The 22,414-nt window shown below is 34.8% G+C and overlaps 1 protein-coding gene and 1 long non-coding RNA gene across 2 annotated transcripts in view; both read left to right on the forward strand.

Annotated features, from left to right (window-relative positions):
- Positions 1-9,618: 9,618 nt before the first annotated feature.
- Positions 9,619-10,674, forward strand: LOC128132991 (uncharacterized). The gene is made up of 2 exons (XR_008231184.1): positions 9,619-10,371; positions 10,453-10,674. It is a non-coding gene; the product is annotated as an uncharacterized LOC128132991 (long non-coding RNA).
- Positions 10,675-10,774: 100 nt separating this feature from the next.
- LOC111907398 (WAT1-related protein At1g01070) overlaps positions 10,775-22,414 on the forward strand; it is a 112,760-nt gene continuing 101,120 nt past the window's right edge. Inside the window, exons 1-2 of the mRNA XM_052769648.1 lie at positions 10,775-10,963; positions 11,035-11,039. Coding sequence (XP_052625608.1) covers positions 10,775-10,963; positions 11,035-11,039 — 194 coding nt within the window. The remainder of the gene's footprint in view (positions 10,964-11,034; positions 11,040-22,414) is intronic.

The raw sequence follows: 22,414 nt of genomic DNA on the forward strand, positions 1-22,414 counted from the left end.
CATCCTCTTGCTAGCTGGTGTTTGTAAGCCATTAGAGGAGTGACATTTGTGACTCTAAGCTCCAAGGACAAGAAGATTCAAGCAAGCAATTCAAGGTAATCCTTTAGATCTTTTTTCATGTGTTATGATTTGGATGTTTACACTAGATTTATCGATAGAATTCTTGGATACATTGCATGCTCAATTAGAGAAACCTACATCCATGTATTAGGGTTTGTATGTGCACATAGGAAAGTTCTTATGGCTCAAACCCATCACTTAGACCTCAATTATTTTCTTAGAAGTGGCATAAAGTTTTATTAAAAATTTAGCGAAATACTAGAACAGGGTACAATTGCTTTGTGCCAAAGGCTTTTTTTATTATGCAAAACAAGTTTTGGATGAACTATTTTGACCTACGTATCATATTTATACTAGGACTTATGAAGAATTTGACTTAAACACAAATTTTAAAGGAAACAAAATTAATAATAAATATATCCCCCCAATGCCCCTGCATCTTATTTTCTAAATTAACCCAACAATTAGAACTTATATTGGCCCTTACAGTTTAAGCAACCGATAGTTAAGATCTCTTCGATGTGCTAATACTTCAATTTCTGCTCATTTGGATATGATACAATCTTTTAGAAATTCGAAAACCTCCAAGCATTAAGTGCAATATTGTAACTCCTTATATTTCATTCCATCCTAAGCTTGCATGAAAACATAATCACCACAAGCTTGTAACAGTTGAGTTGTTTTTTTCTTTATTTATGTAATGAGTAAAGGAAAGGGTTTTAACAAATGAAACTAACAAAAGTATCTTAGGTTCCATCAGGTACACCAAACTTCTTATGAGATAATGCTCTAAGTGAACTTGTTCATCTGATGAGAAAACAATAGACTCAAGATTTGACAATGATTTCACATAATCAAATTTAGAATTATGTATCATTAAAACACTATCAAAACAAGTGTGTAAGTGAGTTTAGTTAGTCTTAAACTACAAATTGGTTGTAATGATCTCTACTGGGTAAAAAAAGCACCATATAAAATATGTTGGGTTAATCAGATTTATGAGTGCAGGGGCATTTTGTGAAGTTTTTATTTTAACTGTTTTTACTTGTAGTTTTAGTGTTTGAGTCAATCTCATTATGTTTATAGTATTAATATAGTTGTGTTTTATCCTTAAGTGTATTTAGAATTTGATTTTTCTTTATAGAAGAAAAGATTAGGCACCAACGAACTTGCCCCTTTCTTAAACTGTTTTCTTATCCTTTCCAGTTTTCGTGTTTTGCTTGTGTTTGAAGCAAAACCTACACTTCTAAACTTACAAATTATTTATCTAAAGGGACATATAACTGTACAGTTAGCATCTTTTTTATTTAGATTGAAGAAGTTATCTTCCCAAAATCAATCTCTATACAGGGAGCATTTTATTATACCTCACATGTGTGACCAAATATGTCAGATTATCTATGCGATAAAAGCTCTAAAGCAACCTTTCTTTTCTAATGATTGATGAAAAAAATTAGAATTAATACATTAACTATTATTCACATACATCCACTTAGAGAAAGCAGTTGCATTAGGTCTTGTTCTAGATCTGTTCAGATGTATCTATGTGATCCAACATATTAAAAAACTTGATTACATGAACCAACCAATAGATCCATTTAGTTAGATCGGTTAGGTCGATTAATTTAATACTTAAACATAGAAATTTTATTTTTCATATCCTAGAAAAAGAGACTCTTATGATCAATATAATTAATTTAAGTGGGCCACAAAATTCATCTGTCTAAAGAAGTTAGATCATGGGCCATCAGTTAGTTAGTGGGTCATGATCCATCATTGTTCATCTAGTTGGATCATATATCCAAATTAACTTGGCAGCGGAAACAAGTGTTGTTTGAACAACTTATGGATGTTGTTATGTAAGGAGACAAGTATTTCTCCTTGAAGAAATCCATGTCTGATATTTATAAATAATTTTAGTTGTATGATATTCTTGGTCACAAATACTACTATACTAGACAAAAAGTAATACTTAAAATACAACAAAATAAATTTAAAATCATATTAATGGTGATTTATTGCCTCTATCTCAATATATAATACTGTATAAAATATAAATTTAAAATCATAATAAATATCAAATACTAATTAAGAAGTTAAATAAAAATATATGGTTATTATTTTATAAAATTTAAAATAAATCGCTTATATAAAACAAAACAAAAGCCTAATTCTTACATAAAGACTCGAAATAGATGCATAATTTTAGTTTCTTCTGCCCCTGCACCATTTCAGCATCAAATTTTCTAACTAAATGACATAATTGTGAGAATTATCTGTTAAAATAACACAACTCTCATTTGATAAAAACTTGTGTTTCTTTCTTATATCTAATGTAAGTTATTTTCATTGATATATAATTGTCATTCTTTTATAAATTATACGTTAACTACTTAAATGTAATAATTATTGATTGAAAGTGATGTTTAAAAGAATGTTTTCCTGCCATTAAGTTTATACATGCTTAGGAGAAATTGTAAATTGAGCATTTTTTATTGGTAATCATCATTAGATACAAAATATGGATCATCAGTGGGTGAAGAATGGGGATCGAGTTGCTCGAGTATGTTAATGGGGTAAAGGAATTTTTAGATGTTGCCCAACATACTTTGAACTCCAATGGGTTAAATTTATGCCCATCTGCTAATTGTATCAATTCAAGACTACGAAATATAGGTGTCATTACTGCCCATTTGATTAATATAGGAATTGATAAGTCGTACACATGGTGGGTGCATCACGGTGAGGTTGAAGTCGATGAAGAGGATGCGGGACCTGATTTTTCTGTTAATGAAGAATTCAGTGGAGTAAGAGAAGGATTAGAGGATTTGATTGGTCATCATTTATTTAATATTGGTCCTACTAGTGATTTATTTGAAAATCAACAACCAGTTATTGGAAATGCTCATTATGTGATGTTGCATGAAGCTCTAATAATCCTTTGTATGCAGGATGAAAGAATTATTCTACCATGAAATTTGTTGTGAAGTTGATGAATTTGAAAGTGATGAACAAGTGGTCTGATAACTCATTTGAGATGTTGCTGAAGTTGATACATGAGGTTCTTCCCGATAATAATAATTGTCCAGAGAGCAATTATGATGTTTGAATGTTGCTTTCTGAAGTTGGTTTAGGTTATGAGCTTATTGATGTTTGTCAATATGATTGTGCTATCTTATATGGGGACAACAAAGATGCTATAGCATGTCCGGTTTGTCAAAGTAGTCGTTACGTGCGCAATAAAATTGCACATAAGAAGTTACGATACTTTCCGCTAGCACCTCGTTTGAAGCGTTTATATGCGTCACGCCACACAGCCAAAGATATGTGGTGGCATAAAGAAGTTCGCAAGGAGCAGGATGGAGTTTTGTGTCATCCTGCAGATGGAAAGGCTTGGAAACATTTTGAACAGTTGTATCATAATTTTTCAGATGACCCGAGGAGTGTGAGATTGGGATTGGCTTCAGATGGATTTAACCCTTTTAGCAATATAAAACGACCCATAGTATGTGGCCAGTCATATTGATGCCATATAACATGTCACCTTGGTCAACAATGCATAAGAGCAATTACCTTTTAACATTATTGATTCCTGGTCCAAAATGTAACGCCCGTGTTTCTAGGCTAGGCATTAATATTGACATAATGGTCTAGGTTAACCTTTGTAACTCATTTAGAAGAAATGAAAAGGAATTATGTGAATTATGTGTTTTATGCTTAATTATTAGGGTTTAATTAATTAAAAATAAAAATAAGCGTCAAAATTAAAGTGTGAGATAAACCCGATATCTTTACATAAAGTTGTAGTGGTCGAAACAAGGATTTCGGGGATATAAAGAATACCAAAATCCGAGTTATCACGAAGAAGTTATGACCTATTGAAGTTTCGCGACAAAACCGGCACGGTGCTGAATGTCGTAAAAAGTGAGTTTTTGATAAACTACTTTTTAGCCTTAGTAATCTAAACGAAAGTCGTAGTATTCGTTAAACCGAGAAGTTCGATAAAAAGAACGCCCAAATCTGACTTCGTATGAGGAAGTTATGATTTTTCGAAGTTTCAGCGTAGCAGTAGACAGCTAAAAACTCGAATTTTAGATCGAGCGGTTTTTAGCCGACACAACCTAAACGAGAATTGAAGGTCTCATCATTAGGAGCACAACGGTAAAAAGTCTGACGAAAACGGATGTCGGATGAAGAAGTTATGAATTTTTAACGGATTTCCTGTCCCGGTCTGTTAAAAATAATAATATAAAATTTAAATTCAAAATTAGCTGACGAAGTCTAAACGGAAGTTGTAGATCGTAATTTTAGCTACGCGTGCATATAAAGAACGTCAAAAACGGAGCTCGTATGTGAAAGTTATGGATTTTAGAAGTTTTGGCACAAAAACCAAGAAATTTCGCATAGTCACACAATTGCCACGTCACCCTCGCTTAGAATGTGACACGTGTCCTGCTGAGTCACCTGGCTGCTGAGTCATTAGGCTGCTGAGTCATGCGAGCCACGTGTCCTCTTCTGATTCGACCGAGGAGGAGGCCCAATCCGAAGCAACCAGCTCCCCAGCCGAAGCTTTGCCCAGCTGCTGCGTGTGTCCGAGCCTCGCATAGCCTAGCTCCGAGTCTCGTAGGTGCGCCAGCAAGCCGCGGTCCACTTAGAAGCCGCCAGCGAGCCCTCGCATGTGCGAGCCAGGTGCGAGCCATGTGAGCCATGTGCGAAGCCACCCCCTGCGAGCCGTCAGATCTCCGAAGCGTGCCATCTTCTCAGCCGTTGGATCAAATTTCGGACCCTATAAATAGAAGGGTACCTGCGAGGGTTTCCAGTTACTTTTGGAATTTTGCCACTTTTAGCCCCTTTCTTCATATTTTCTTCATCTTAACATCCCGCAAAGCCCCGGTATCGATTGTAAAGCCCGGAATACCCCACGAAGTGCCCGAGAAGCCCGGAAAATTTATCTTTTCGGTTTCAAAGCCCGACCTTTCGCAGAGCCCGGTTTCTTAATAAAACTCCCGGTTTTATTAAAACGATCGTTTTAGGAAACGAATTGCTGCCCGATTATCATCAAATCAAGTGAGTGTATATTCACTTTCAATTTACACATAGATATGAAGTATTTACCTTAAAATACGTGTTACGTGTAAATATATTAATTGTTTATTTGAGGTGACTGTTGTGTTGATATTCTATACAAGTTTTAAACTGTATATATATTTTTATCTACAAACATGTTGGGTAGAACATGGGTAGTTAGTTGGTGTGTGATAAAATAAAGTGATGAGAGGTATCGATGTTTAAGATGATTTAGTCATCTAACAGAGTATAGACAACGGCAACAGACTATTTTAGATAGTCCAGCGGAACGTTAGTAGACTCGTAATCGGTACATATGTTTGAACTATATGTTCATAAAGTGTTCTTGAACTATACGTTCCTTAGGTGTTTTTGAACTATGTGTTCATCCATTAATTTTTCTTTTTGACACTATTACGTGTCGGGCTACGGGAGCGTACGGGAGTACTTTATTAGTATTTTCCCTATGCTTTTGTTTTGAAGAGATTTGGAGTCTTCGTTTCTTTTGTGAAGTGATCGGACGAGCTTCATGAGTCAGTGTTTTCCTTTCCGATGCTGGATAGGGGTGAGTCTGGGGGTTCAGACCACAACCTAGGCATTAGTTAGTGTTTTCATTTCCGATGCCGGATAGGGGTGAGTCTGGGGGTTATATACCTCACGATATTCAGACCACAACCTAGGCATCAGTTAGTGTTTCCAACTCCGGATAGGGTGCGTCTGGGGGTTATATACCTCACGATATTCAGACCACAGCTTAGGCAAAGTTCGATGCTAGATAGGGTGCGTCTGGGGGTTATATACCTCACGATATTCAGACCACAGCCTAGGCATTGATAACTACCCCTGACTTAATTGTCTTGTGGTTCTTTCTTTTACGAACAAAGGTTCGTAGTTTAACTTAGTCCATTCATTCAATATCTTTATCGATCCTTGTTTACTGCTAGAGGATTTCTGAAGCAGTTTAGTTAGTTAGTTGTTCATATCGATTCTTTAGGCTAGATCTAGTAAGATCACTGTATAAAGTTAGTATGTGGGGATCGATGTTGTTAGTTCATGTTGAGTAAATCTTGGTGACGATGTGACGTCGTGCTGATTAGATAAATCTTGACGACAATGTGACTTCGTGCCTATTTGACATAAATTGTTGAAGGAAAACAATGTTGTCACCCCGGTGTTTGTTTTATTTGACATAAATTGCTGAGAAAGCAATGTTGTCACCCTTAGACATAAATTGTTGAGGAAAGCAATGTTGTCACCCCTAATGAAAATCCTTAGGCTAGGTTCCTTGTGATAGTCGTTTTAGGGACGTAACGTGAGGATAACGGGAATGGGTAATTGGGGTAATTTGGTTGACTGATTGATGTTTAAACATAATAAATTTATGTATTGTGGGTTGAAAACCCTATATGCTCACCAGGCTTCCAAGCCTGACCCACTCAGCTTTTTATGATTACAGGTAGTGGACCCCGAGCATAGTCAGATGATGATGATGAGTGATTTTGGATTATAGGCCATTAGTTATAAATAACTGTTGTAAGGCTTATAATGTCTTGTTTATGCTTTTGATATGTATCGGAACATGACATCCCGAGGTTTTGTTATGAAATAAAAATATATATTTCTTAAAGCAAGGTTTTGATAAATTTTTATCATGTTTGACTTTGGGAACAAATTCCGCAACACTTTTAATGAAATGATTACTCTGATTTTGTTTTAAAAAGCATAAACGAAATTGGTCTTTTCTGGCCGTGAAATTGGGGATGTCACACAAAATCTCCTGGCAAAGACTTTGATGTCTTCTTAAGGCCGCTTGTGGATGAGCTTAAAGTTTTATGGCGTGATGGGGTTGAAGTGTTTGATGCATATTCAAAATCACAGTTTACTCTTCGTGCCGTAGTAATATGGACAATCAGTGACTTCCCTGCTTATGCCTACTTGTCTGGGTGGAGCACTATGGGAAAATTAGCATGTCCGGTATGCCTTGAGGATACTTGTTCTATCCGGATTCGTGGTAAACAATCTTATATAGGGCACCGAGGTCTCTTAAGTAAAAACCATAGGTCGCGAAAGAGCTTAGAGTTTGATGGAAGGGAAGAGAAAAGGAAATGACCTCGTCAATTCTCAAATGATTATATTTTTCAACAGTTGGAGGATATTCCTATATGTACTCCTGGAAAAGCACCCAATAATGGGGATAGGAAGCGTAAGTGAGGTACTGATGAGTTGAATTGGTCAAAAAAGAGTATCTTATTTGACCTTCCATATTGGTCTAAACTACTGATGTGTCATAATATTGATCTCATGCATATACAAAAAAAAAGTTCATGATAATATAGTTGGGATGTTGTTAAATGATCCTATGAAATCAAAAGATACTACAAAAGCACTTTTAGACCTGAAGGATCTTAAAATTCGCAAGGAACAATGGCTAAAGGAGAGAAATGGCAAATATGAGAAGCCTCATGCTGACTTCACATTGACTAAAGATGAATGTGTCGAGTTTTGCAACTTTATCAAGTCTATTCACCTACCTGATGGCTATGCGTCCAACATCAATCGATGTGTGACAGACCATAATACACATGGAGGAATGAAAACACCTGATTGTCATGTATTGCTTCAAAAAAATACTACCAGCAGCCATTCTCCCTTTCTTAAATAAAGATATTCGTACAACTTTGATCGAGTTCTGCCAATTCTTTCAAAAAATATGTTCTAACACTCTATATGTCAAAGAACTTGAGGATATGAAGACGGGGATCGTTATTATATTATGCAAACTTGAGAAGATATTTCCTCCTGCATTTTTTACCATCATGGTTCACTTGTGTGTACATTTACCAGAGGAGGCGTTATTAGGAGGGCCCGTAAGTTAGAGATGGATGTTCGGGATTAAACGTCGTATGGGTACTTACAATGGATATGTGCATAACTTTGCACGTCCAGTCGGCTCTATTACTGAAGCATATGTTGTCGATGAGGTTATCACTTTTTATCTCGTTATGTCAATGATATCGAGACAAGGTTTAATCGTGTAGAGCGTAATTGGGATGTAGCGACTAACAAACATGATATGGAGTTATTCAACAATAAAGTTCGTACATTAGGGGCTTCAAAATTAGGACAACTAGGGAAATATCTTAATGTGGTGCAACGGTACATCATCAATAGTTGCGGAGATGAACTTGATGTTTATCTAGAGTAAGTTTCCCATATTTTAGCTATACTTTTATTTTTTTAATTAAAAAATCGCAACTCATTTGTTCTTCAATTTAGGGAGCACAAACAAATCTTATACTCAAGAAATATAGAACAAGAGAATATAGATCTTATACAAAAACAAGAATTTCCCACTTGGTTCAAGAAAAAGGTAAAACTAAAATTTTATTACTTTTAGTACATGATTTTAAGTACATTGATAACTAATCTTAGATGTTTATAGATGGCTATTCTTAAAATCAATGGTGATCCTAGAGAAACTGATGATTTGTACGTGTTGTCAGAATTTCCTGATGATCATTACACACGTTGGAAAATTTGTATAGTCAATGGTGTAAAATTTCGTTGCAAGGAGCATGATGAAAATTTCACTACACAATGTAGTGGAGTTTGCGCAGGGGATGAGAATAAAGCAATTATTTATTATGGTGTTTTACTTGAAGTTTTGGAGTTGGATTTCATACTCGGTAGAAAAGTATTCATGCTTCGTTGCCACTGGTATAACACTGATGTTACATCCAAGTGGTATGTAGATGAACCATTTATTTTAGCCGATCAAGCTCAACAAGTTTTTTATTTGAGTGATTTGGCACGTGGGAAGAATTGGATGGTGGTACAACGAGTAAACCATCGTAACATCTATGATATACCTGAGCATGATGAAGATGAAGTATCAATAAATGATATTTTTCAAGAAGAGGAGTCTAGTGAGTTGCCACCTTTTCAACCAACCGAAGAGTTACCTATCACGTCTCCTATTGTCCGAAATGATGTGGAACCTGAAACGTTACCACATGATGCAGTTGTAGCAATACGTAATGCAAATGCCCTTGTGGATGACATAGAAGATAATGATGAAGAATATGACGATGAGGGTAGAATTTTTTTAGATAGTGAACCTATTCTTGATTCTGAGACCGATGGTGATTCTGATGATCCAAATCTTAATAGCGACGAAGATGACTCTTTTGCATGATTTTTTTTATAATTATCGGTTAGATATTTGTAACAATCTTTTTATTATTAAATTTATTATTATCGATTGAGTTATAAAATATTTATTTTTTTTACAGTTGTAAAGAACATAATGTCAAAAAGAGGCAGAAGAGGTAGACGAGGTGGACTGGGTAGACAAGATGGAGAACGTACTACTCTTTACAACACAACAAATTCAGCTAAAATTTTATTCCATTTTCCTCAAATAATCTTTATTACACTAAATATGTGTGTTTCTATCATGGGTAGGCTTGTGTTTTTAATTCATGTGTTCTACAAGAAGGGCGGAGGGCTTCCTTTTGTATTGTTGTGTTTATTTTTTCTTTAAGATTTTCTTTCCTTACACTTCACACCATTCTATTTTTAAATTTTTGTCTATTCAAAAACCTCACTAGTATTTTTTTTATTTATAATTTTTATTTTTGGTGTAACAATTTCGACACCTCTTTACTAATACAACTGCTACAACCAGATCCAATCCCTCAAATATCAAACTATCAACCTCATCTAATATCAAGTACAAGTAACAAGCTTTTGTTCATATTTGTTACACTAATGTTTTGATCAAGACTAATTCTTTAACTTTGTAAACAAGCACATCTGCAACAAACGTGGTTATAGAGCGATCTCAAACAACCGAGCAACAACCTGGTTAAAAAATATGTTCAATTTTACACTTTAATATAATTTATTATGTCTTGTTGTAAATATAAACTTACTTTTACTTGCTTATAGACCCAATTTTTGAGACCGAACAAGAACATGGTACTGAACAAGAACATGATGCTAATACTACAAGCACAAAATGTGCATTGACACGTGGCAAGGGTGCATGAAAGATAATGAAAGCAGCCAAGAAGAGATTGACAGTGAAGTTTGTATTTTAAAACAAGGCAAGTAGTATGTGACAATGCCTCAGCTTTCATGTATGAGTGTGGCTACATTTTGCGTAGCAATTGTAGCATGCAATACAAAGAGTGGAGACATGAACCAGAAGAAGCTCGGTTTCCGTTACGCCATAGGCTAACTGTAAGTTTTGTTTATACTAATTAAGTATATGATTGTTAATATTTAATTCACTAGTGAACTAATTATATTATTTTCTTGAAGACACTTTTTGAAATTGATGTGGAGGATGGGAATATTCGCAAAGTTATCAACAACCACATGGCAAGGGCTTGGAGAACCCACAGATCTCAGTTGCATAATTACTTTAAAGGGATTGGCGGACCAGTAGATCCAACAAAGGCAAAGACTACACCCCCTCCAAATATGGGTAGCAAAGATGATTGGGGGTATCTTTGTGATATGTGGTGTGAGCCAAAATACATGGTAATGTTTTAAAAATATTTGAACTATAATATTATTAATCATTACTAAATTCCATCAAATATTTTTTGATTGATTTGGTTGTTAATCCTTAAAGGAGACTATGGAAAAGAGGGTTATGGCTTGTGGAAAGCGTAAAATGAATAGTAGAAATGGTTCAAAAAGTACAATACGCTATCACATCGAACGTGGACTTGATTTGGATTCTTCAACAGGTCAAATTGAGACTTGGAGGCTTACACATTGGGATGAGAAAAAAGGATGGAGATCTACTGATGCAGCTGCAAAATATGTAAGTTTACTTGATCATTTCTTATTTGTACTTATTTGAACATATAAGACTTTTTAATTGCAAATTGTTAGGCATTGTGCTTACATCAGACATTTACAATGCATAAACATATTAGCATTTTAGGCATTGTATTTATTTGAACATTCGGGACTTATTGTTGTAAGTTCTGAAATAGTTTAGACACACATATGAGCTTTCTAATAAAAGGTGTATGAGCTTAGATAAAGGCTTATGAAAGCATCTCGTATCAGAAATCTAAACTTTGGTAAGAAAGTCAATAAAGTATTGATTTCTAGAAGTCCATCTGATTTTGGATACATGTCAAAGCTAGTGGGACCATAAATGATATGCTAGTAACAAAATAATTGTTATGCTAGTAGGAGCATAATTATTATGGTAAGTGTTGCAAGTTAGCAATACTATTTATAGGAAATAATGTTCTAATTTGCAAAGTTGCAAATGTTGAAAAGGTTGAAAAGTTGTTTCGCTATAGTAAGGGAGATGATACTTATTCTTTATTTCGAATCTAAAAGTTTAGATTGAAGTATTAATCAAACTTAGTCATGGATATATATGAATACCATGATGAAATATTTCAACATTGGAAATTCTATACATGGAAATATTATAGCAGAAGACTGGTCAAGTATCATGTCTTTATTTAAGACATTATGAATCGTGTCCCATATGCTTCAAATATAGGATCGATTGCATATTCTATAATATTCATGTGCTCTAATTTTCCAAATGCCTAGTGCATTAAGAGGGAAAAAGGACTAGAACCGGATATGACTAAAGTTATTAAACAACTATCAAGGACGATCTCAGGTTCGCTAAGGATTGATCACTTGTAGTTGGAAGTATAGTAATGGACAGACCATATTGACATTATTATGAATAGATAGGATTCTATTTATAATGAGTTGTCATATGGCATTTATGGAAATGTTTCCATAATGGGAGATTGATATTAATAATCTATTTGTGCAAGAAGGATGTTCAAAGGAATGTACTTTGAATTTGAGACTTCGCTTCTTTGGAATTGTTTTGTTATCAATCTCCAAAGGAATACTTTGTAATAGCATTGGCAAAGTCTCTGTGACTTTTGTACTTCGACATTAAAAAGGATCATTGCATGATAGTTTAGAATCTTACACTTATGATAAAGATTTGGAATTATGAAATTAGTTTCATTGAAAATGTGTCTATTTCACAAAGAAAGGACCATAGGCATGTTGGGTTTTATGTAATATAACCCTCTTATGGTGCACATACAACCCTAATAGCTTTGGATTTAAGTTTTCTCTAGTTATACATGCAATAAAATTTCCAAAGCATGAAGCCTACAACTAGCATACAATTTTAACATATAAATCATAAAAGTAAGTTAGAAGATTATCTCTTGTTGTAGCTTGTTGAATTTGGCCTTTCAAGAGCTTAGCACCCCAAATGTGGTGCCTCAAACAAGTCAAAAACATCATGAACAACTGGAAGACAAATGAGAGAGAGGTTAGGCACTAAAAACCGTTCATACTCTTGTAATGTCACTCTTAGGTCCGATTTTGGCTAAAGAGGTTACACATATATAGTTTGGAATTCCTAAGGTTTCACTTGTAAACCCTAGTCCATTTACTTCAGCCTTTAAGCAATACAATAAGCCTTATGATGGGCCTTATGGACTAACTCTTCATGGACTCCCACATAGAATTAGTCCACCCTAATCAATATGGATCATTGGTCCAAAATATAAATATTACTAATTGACTTAACCAGCCCCCGTTAATTTAATTAGCCTCTTTTGATCACGAAATTAATTCCAAATTAATTCTTGATCGATACTAATTAAATAATATGATTTCTCAATTAATATATTATACTTATAATATATTAATAAATCACAAATAACCTCTTACTCAAATACCGATCCTATCAAATTGTCCTGATGAAGGCAACCCAAAATGGACCATGCTACTCTCTGGTCAAATACATACCAATTATATTTATGGGATTAGACACCTGATCCAACAGTCTCCCACTTGGATAAGTCTAATAACTATAATTGTAAGTACAACCTCAAAACCCGACTAGCAATCGTAGCTCTCAAAAGTCGCTGTCGAACTTTGACCAATAACACGTCCACTAGATAAGGGATCATATATTCCTCAATTCTAGATATCGTATGAATTGAGACATGGATTATAATCATTCTCTCTCTTCATGTGTTGTTTCCCGATTTCTGATTTATGACAACCGACTAATTGAACAAATCAAATCAGTCCAGGGTTGGCTAAGCGCTTAGGGTTGTCATCACTAAATCATCAAGGGGCCCACATATATCGCTTTTATCCTTCTTAGGGTAAAAGGAATGGATATTTGCTCATCAAATCACACACAACAATATGGTTTATAACACGAAGTTACTGGTGCGTTTACATATGTCAATGTGGAACCGACTTGTCGACTACAACTCACGTGTCTTGGTTTCAAGAATATAATATATTATTATCTCATGATCACTCGTGATAAAATCCATGAAGTGATTCAAATGAGCGTTGGTTTAGTCCAATACTCTAATCTTATTAAAGGAGTACTCATGAATACTGCAGCAAACTTGTGCTATGTCTAAACACCTTTAGACAATCTATAGACCCATTCATGACAGTCTAGCTTCAATACCTACTTCCAAAGTATGATCGACCGTGGATAGTTTGAATAATCTAGTTATTCGGGAAGTCAAAATATGCAAAGTGGAACACACGAATAATTGAATCCAATATGGTCTCACAACTTTTGAATATAAATAAAACACCTTTTATATAATGTAACGCCCGTAGATCCGGGCTAGTCATTTTAGAGACAATAGGCGTCAAAAATGACTTTTTGATGGAAGATTATCTAGAAGGATTAATCTTAACCAAGTTGTAGTATATGTCACAAGGTTTCCGTGCATATAAAGAACGCCAAAATCTGAGTTATAACGAAGAAGTTATGACCCGTCGAAGTTTCGCGACAGAACCGGCACGACGCAATGCAACGTAAAAACTGAATTTACGTTAGAGCGGTATTTAGCCGAAGCAATCTAAATGAGAATCTAAGATCTCATTGTTGGTATCGAAGCGATAAAAAGTTAGGCGAGAACGGACGTCAAACGAAGAAGTTATGAATTTTTAACGAAAGTTTCTATCCCGGCCTATTAAAAATAAATAATAAAAATAAAAGTCAAAATTAGCCGACGGGGTCTAAACGAAAGTTGTAGATCGTAGTCTCACCTTCGTGTGGATATAAAGAACGTCGAAAATGGAGTTCGTATGAAGAAGATATGAATTTCCGAAGATTATTAAATAATTTGTATTTATTTTTAATCTTTAATTCGGAAGCATTATCCGAAGGAGTCACCGGTCTGATCCGAGGTACGCCCCGCGTACTCCGAAGGTGTCGACATCGCAGCAAGTGGCTTCGGATACGTAAGCAGTGACGTTTTTCGGACCAGTACGCCCCGCGTACTCCGAGGCTCCAGCCTCCTATAAATAGGATGCGAGGGCAGCCGAGTTCTTTTGCTATTTTTTCTCTTCTCTCTCCCGTTTTGCATCGATTTGCGTGCCAGAAATACCCCGAAGCCCCGGTATCATACTCGAGCCCCGAGGCAAGTCCCGAGATCCCGAAGATCCCGAGAAGTGCGGTTCCCGAGCCGAAGCTCTGCCCGCGAGAAGTTCGATTTTTGAAGAGATCTTCCAGATCTGCTGAGGATTACTACTTCTGCAAGTCGTAGTGCTGTCCGATCATCTTCTGATCAAGTGACTGTGTAGTTATTTTCTTCTAACGCATAATTATTAAGTATTTTCGTTGAAATACGTGCTACGTGGATAATATAAAGTTGTTTATATGGGTGGGTGTATAGTCCCTTTCATAAACACGGGTATAATACAAGTATTGTTTGAATGTATTAAGTGTATGTTTGGGAGAGTGTATGGTTACTTTCTTCTAACACATAAATATGAAGTATTTGGTATAAAATACGTGCTATGTGTTTATATATTGTTGTTTATTTGAGATGAGTATGGAATGAATGTTTTATATAGTTTTTAAATGAGATAAACTGTATGTGTATTCTATATCTACAAGTATGTTGGGTAGAACATGGGTAGATGAGATAGTTGGTATGTGATAAAGTGATGAGGTATGAAAGATGATTAAGAATGATATTGGTAGACGCACCAATTAAAGAATGTCATAAAACTAGCAGATGTGCTGGAGAATAATATCGGTAGATGCACCAAGTAGTGAATGTCGTAATCCTGGCAGATGCGCCTATAGGATAATGTCGGCAGATGCGCCAAATAGAGATTGTCATAATAAAAGCAGATGCGCTTATAGAGTAATCCTGGCAGCTGCGCTTATAGGATAATGTCGGCAGATGCGCCAAATAGAGATTGTCATAATAATAGCAGATGCGCTTATAGGGTAATCTTGGCAGATGCGCTTATAAGATAATGTCGGCAGATGCGCCTAAAAGAGAATGTCATAAACCCGGCAGTCGCGCCTCATAGGGTATGACGGAATCATGGCAGAGGCGCTTAAAGGATGATGTTGGTAGATGGGCCTTATGTAGCAATAGATTTGTGCTAATTCCTTAGGTCAATCCTAGGAATGGATGAATGGCGGGTAGTTGAATTCTTAGGGTAAAATCCTAAGAAATAAAGGAGATAATGGGGATGGGTAATTGGGTTGATTGTTTGATGGTTCAATATAATAATTATATTATTGTGGGTTGAAAACCCTATATGCTCACCAGGCTCCCAAGCCTGACCCACTCAGTTTTCTTTGCATTACAGGTAATGACACAAGAGTATAAGTTGGTGGACTTGACGAGAGGTTTTGGATTATAGATCAGTAGTTGAATAACTATTGTAAGGTCTATTTTATATTGTTTATGCTTTTGGTCTGTATCGGAACATGACATCTCGAGGTTTTATTATTTAATGGAAATACATTCTCTTTGCGAAATGTTTTGATAAATGGTTATCATATTTTATTTTGGGAACAAATTCCACAACCGTTTTCTTTAAACTATCACTCTGATTTATAAAACAAAGCATAAACAAATCGGTCTTTTCTGGCCGTGAAATTGGGATGTCACATATAATGACCATATTGATTACACATTATTCATTGTATAATGTTTAGATTTATCAACTTAATAGTTGAATTAAAATAATAGTTTTCCCATGCTCCAAGCATGCACACTATGTTTATCTATGGTCCTTACTATGTGAAATAGATCAATTGAAAACATTTCAATGATGCTCATTTCACAATTCCAAATCCTTATTGCAAGTGTAAGAATACCAAATTCTTGTCACTGCTAGAATGTGTTAGATTCTAAACTCTCATGCAATATAACCTTTTGTAATGTCATGGTACTAAAATCACAGAGACTTTGCCAATGATATTACAAAGTATTCCTTTGTAGAATATTACAAAACAATTCCAAGGAAGCAAAGTCTCAATTTCAAAGTACATTCCTTTGAACATCCTTCTTGCACAAAAGTTTCTAACTTCCACATAGATTCCTAACATCCAACTCCCAATATGGAAATATTTCCATATTTTCCATACGACAACTAATTATTAATAGATTCATGTCTATTCATAATAATGTTAATATGGCTCATTCATTACTATTCTTCCACCTTCAAGCGATCAATCCATAGCAAACCTTAGATTGTCCTTGACAGTTGTTTAACTACTTTAGTCATATTTGGTTCTGGTCCTATTTCCGTCTTAATACCCTTGGCATTCGGAAAATTCAGAACACAAAATATTATAGCATATGCAATCGATCCTATACCCAAAGCATATGGGATAAAATTCATAATGTCTTACATAAAGACATGATACTTGACCATTCTTTTGCTATAATATTTCCATACATATAATTCTAATGTTGAAGCATTCCAACATGGTATTCATATATATATATATATATATATATATATATATATATATATATCCTTGAATAAATTTGATTAAAATCTCAATCTAAGCTTTTAGATTTGAAGCGAAGTATGAGTTCCTCTCCCTTAATTATAGCAAAACAACTTTTCAAACTCTGCAACTTTACGAATTGAAACTTTTGTTTTCTATAATTAACATTACTAACTTGCAACACTTACCATAATGATTATGCTCCCACTAGCACAACAATTATTTCTTTAATAGCATAACATTTATGCTCCCACTAGCTTTGACATGTACCCAGAAATAAGTTGGACTTCTAGAAATCAATACCTGTTGACTTTCTTACCAAAGTTCAGATTTTTGATACAAGATGCTTCGATAAGTCTTTATCTAAGCTCATACACCTTTTATAAGAAAGTTCATATGTGTGTCTAAACTTTTTCAGAACTTACAGCAGTAAGTCTTGAATGTTCAAACTTAATTGTGATTTCTCACAATTCGAACTGTGAAGAGGAATGTCGTAATCATAATCGAATTTGAAAACGCAATAATACAACTGCTAAGTTCTCAAAATCTACTTAGTGAAAGCGTTTCCTCACAATCATTTTCATGAATTAGAGAGAAACCTTTGTCACTTAGATTAATGGTGTATGTGTTCCTATCCATGTGAATTTGTCATAACCATAATCACAAGACAAGGTTAGTGACAAATCCAAACTCGTATGGATTGAACTTGTTGAATATTAATTTCCTGCCACTTGGTAGCATAAGGGCCTACCATGTCTTCCAATTTGTAGAGCAGATCACCCTTATTGATCAATGAACTTTCACTAATGTAGGTGCTTTGCCTTATGCAAACAATTGAGAACTCATAGAACTCACATGGATAGTCAACTGTAACTGGAATGGGCACAGAAACAAGAATATGTCAACACGATAGGTTACAAACCTCAAGTCGGGTGCTAGTGATAAACAATAGGTTTATTCTTGATTAGTTCTTGAAAATTTTCAAGGTCATTATGACTCCCACTGTCCTCTTGACAGATAAGATTCTCTTGTTAGAAAATGTCACACCCCAAAACCACGAACGGCTGTCACACCCCAAAACCACGAACGGCGGAAACGTTCAGGGGTGGAGGACGTCATGTATAGTATCACAACAGTGTAATCTAATAAACAAGCAACAACATCATCCATTGCATTATAAGTAAAGTTTTAATACATGTGTGTTCTTTCATTGTAGTAAGACACCAAAAAATACAATCAAAATAAAAGACGAGACTTGTCTGCTCCGTCTTCTCAAAACCTGGCCATCGTACCTGTCTACTGTTGACCTGCGAATACAAGTTGTTTTGAAAGAGAGTATCAGCTTTAAAGCTGGTGAATTCATAAGCGGAGTAGACAAGTCTCGTCTTTTATTTTGATTGTATTTTTTGGTGTCTTACTACAATGAAAGAACACACATGTATTAAAACTTTACTTATAATGCAATGGATGATGTTGTTGCTTGTTTATTATATTACACTGTTGTGATACTGTACATGACGTCCTCCACCCCTGAACGTTTTCGTTGTTCGTGGTTTTAGGGTGTGACAGAGTTCATACCCCTAATCAATGTTTTAAATGCTTTAATGGGGGGGGGGGGGGGGGAAATACAAGTAGAAACAAACATGTTATTGAATCATTGATATGTATTTTATAACTGTGTTTGTCATTTAACAGATATCACATGCTACAAAATGTGATGCATGAAATGGTTTTAAATCTTAAAAATACATTGTTATCAAATGTTATACCTTTGAAATGTTTATTAAAATGACATCAAGTCATTGTTAATTATTGTTCAAAACAATAAGTTGTCTTACAAAACCATTTTACATTCTTGAACTAAACTATGCATATACACTTATATTCTTATATATGTATCGATGTTATAGTTTACACCTTTCATTCAGCTTCCCACACCCTTGAGTAGTAAGAGTGTATAAACCTACATGATCAACCAATTATATTTCAGTAAATTATCATAGGGATAATTTGAAGATATCAAACATCACTTCTATTACAAGAAATCACACAAGAGTCAGTTCATTCATGAGTCTATACTAGTACATTACCTGATACATGAGTACATATACAGATGCTTACCTGATACATGAATATGTTTACATATACTTACATGTTACATGAACACACATACATGAATACCATACAGGAACACTCTTACATAGGTGCATTATCATGTATTCACTTACCTGGATACTTTTACTTAGAACTACGAGGATGATTTATAGTACTTTCTGTGTAAATTATCTTTCCTATCTCGGTTCAATGGGATATCTCGGCAGGACTTACCATTCTGAACCCCACTGATTAGCACTAGTGGTCGATGACTATCTACAGAGGTCTAAGGTTACTACTTATACTAGGAAGATCGATAACCGGGGCTAACCCCTCCACCCACCTGCTGCTGCTACAGAGGACAAGTGGACAATCTTCGATTGTTCATTAGGTTATACTTTTCGCTTATTGCGATGTTGTGTTACTCCTAGTACCCAACGATGACACTTACATTATTACTTTTCTGGACAATCTTCGGATGTTCATTAGGTTACATATTTCGCTTAATGCGATGTTGTGTTAGTCCTAGTACCCAGTGACAACACTTACAATAGTACATTTTCCTGTTTACTTTATTTTGTGATACTTTCACATAAACGATGAGTTAGACTAAGTACTTTAGTACTAAAAAATTAAAGGAAAAACTATCATTTTACTTACAAAACATTCGGGTCTTGGTAGAAGACTACAGTTCATACTTATAGAAAATAAGGGATTTTCTAGGGTTTTCATACTTACATCAACATTTTCATTTAAAGGTTTACATGGCCTTCATAACAGATTTTCATAAGCAAGACAATGACACTTAATTACTTATGAATTCACCAGCTTTAAAGCTGATACTCTCTTTCAAAATAACTTGTATTCTCAGGTCAACAGTAGACAGGTACGATGGCCAGGTTTTGAGAAGACGGAGCAGACAAGTCTCGTCTTTTATTTTGATTGTATTTTTTGGTGTCTTACTACAATGAAAGAACACACATGTATTAAAACTTTACTTATAATGCAATGGATGATGTTGTTGCTTGTTTATTATATTACATTGTTGTGATACTGTACATGATGTCCTCCACCCCTGAACGTTTCCGCCGTTCGTGGTTTTGGGGTGTGGCAGAAAACTTTCCTTGACAAACAAATATTAAATAATTAGTGTGGATTCTTATGAAGAATAGCACTTCACACAATTGGTCTTAGTTGGTCTCTGTCTTATCCAAGACATCATATCTTACTAATTTCAAATGTGCAGGAGTAACAAACACCTTTTCTATTCCACATTTGATGATTGTGTTATAAACCTTCTTAAGGTATGTCACTCAAGTTGCAATCTTTGAGGATAACTGTAAGACTCAATTTTTGGAATGAAATATGACTCATCTTCTTGATTTAACCATTTCAACAATTCCCGATACCTCTTGTTAGCCATTCAAATGTACTAAGGTGTCCTTAGAGGATCAATTGTGATATGGTTTTCATAATCATTAAGATGATCATAAAACACAATAATAAAGTACTCCCCTTTCCTTTTAGATTGAAGAAACTTTTAATTTCTGCCTAATTGATTCTTCATATTTATTTTGCTATACATTGAAACTTTTTTCAATGATTCAGAATTACACTTAATCTTGTAAGCATAACCAAGTTTACTAAAATTTTAGTAAATCATGACGAATAGTCTTATTGTTCTTTGTGGTGGACTTGACCAGTGCACAACTATGTGTACCCGATCCCCCAGTCCTTCACTTGACTCACATACACATGTGAATAAGGAATTAGTCCTAATTTCCCAAAGATGAAGGTTCCCATTCATCATACAACACAAGTTGCATGATTCCAAGTTTCTATCCAATTGAAACTTGGGTGATGAGAATCTTTCCTTATTTGGTAAATTGTGACACTACCACAAACGAAAGAATCAAATCCATTTTCCAATATTGCTAACAATATAAATGTACAAACATCAATTTTCACAAATGCCATTGCAAGGATATATAAAATAAGATAAAATCAAATTTTTATTTATTTATAAAACGTGGAAAAACTTTTACTTACAATGTAATTACAAATGAAAACTATGTTACTACATATTTCTAAGCAATCTATCATAGCTCCTAAGGAGTAGCTCAAAAATCTGATCATCGAACCATGCGATCAAAATTCATCTCTTCGCGACCAGACTCAACTTACTCTTCCTTTAAGCTTCGTTTCTTTTCTTCGATCCTACAAACACATCAAAATGTAATCTTGTCACATCATGTATTAAGAATCTCCAAATAGGAACTTAATAGAGTTAGATAGCGGACTTACCTGAAGAAGAGTCACACATTTTGACTTTACCATCTTTATGGTCCTTTAGGTAGATACAACAGCTTCGCAACCAATGCCCCTTTTCTTGGCAATAGAAGCAAACATACTCTTTCAGAATGATTTGACTTGTTAAATTAGCCGGTCGTCATAAATCGAAAATCGGGAAACAACACATGGATAGAGAGAATGATTATAATCCATGTCTCATGTTCATATGATATCTAGAATGGAGGAATATATGATCCCTTACCTAAAGGACGTGTCAGAGTTCGACAATGGATTTAAGAGCTACAATTGCTAGTCGGGTTTTGAAGTCGTATTTGCAGTTATAGTTATAGACTTATCCAAGTGGGAGACTGTTGAATTAGGTGTCTAAGCCCATAACTATAATTGGTATGTACTTGACCCGAGTGTAGCATGGTCCTTTTGGGTTGCATTCACCAACACAATTTGATAGGATGGATATTTGAGAAAGAGGTTATTTGTGATTTATTAATATATTTTAAGTATATTATATTAATTAAGAAATCATATTATTTAATTAGTATTGATCAAGAAATATTTTGGAATTAATTTAGTGATCAAAAGAGACTAATTAAATTAACGGGGACTAATTATGTAAATATGTGATACATATGGTTTGGGGCTATTGATCCATGATGGACTAAGTTTATGTGAGAGTCCATGAAGATTTAGTCTATATGAGTTATTGGATCATAAGCCTAAGTGTGAGAATTAGGGTTGACATATGACTCTTGTAATTCTACACTATATATATATATTCCCTAAACCCTAAAATCGTGACCAATGTATTCTATGAAGATGATAACCGATTGTGTGCCTAACCTCTCTCTCAAGTTCCTCCATTTGTTCATGGTATATTGTGATTCCATTAAAGGTGGAACATTTGAGACACTAAGCTCTTGAAAGGCCAAGTTATACAGGCTACAATAAAGAGATATTCTTCTAACTAGATTTTATGATGTAAATATGAAGACGTATGCTAGTTAGGTTTCATGCTTTGGAAAATTGTTTATTCCATGGATAACTAAAGAAAATTTAGATCCA

Source organism: Lactuca sativa, chromosome 3 (genome assembly GCF_002870075.4).
Source record: "Lactuca sativa cultivar Salinas chromosome 3, Lsat_Salinas_v11, whole genome shotgun sequence".
In the NCBI taxonomy this organism is placed as follows: Eukaryota; Viridiplantae; Streptophyta; class Magnoliopsida; order Asterales; family Asteraceae; genus Lactuca; species Lactuca sativa.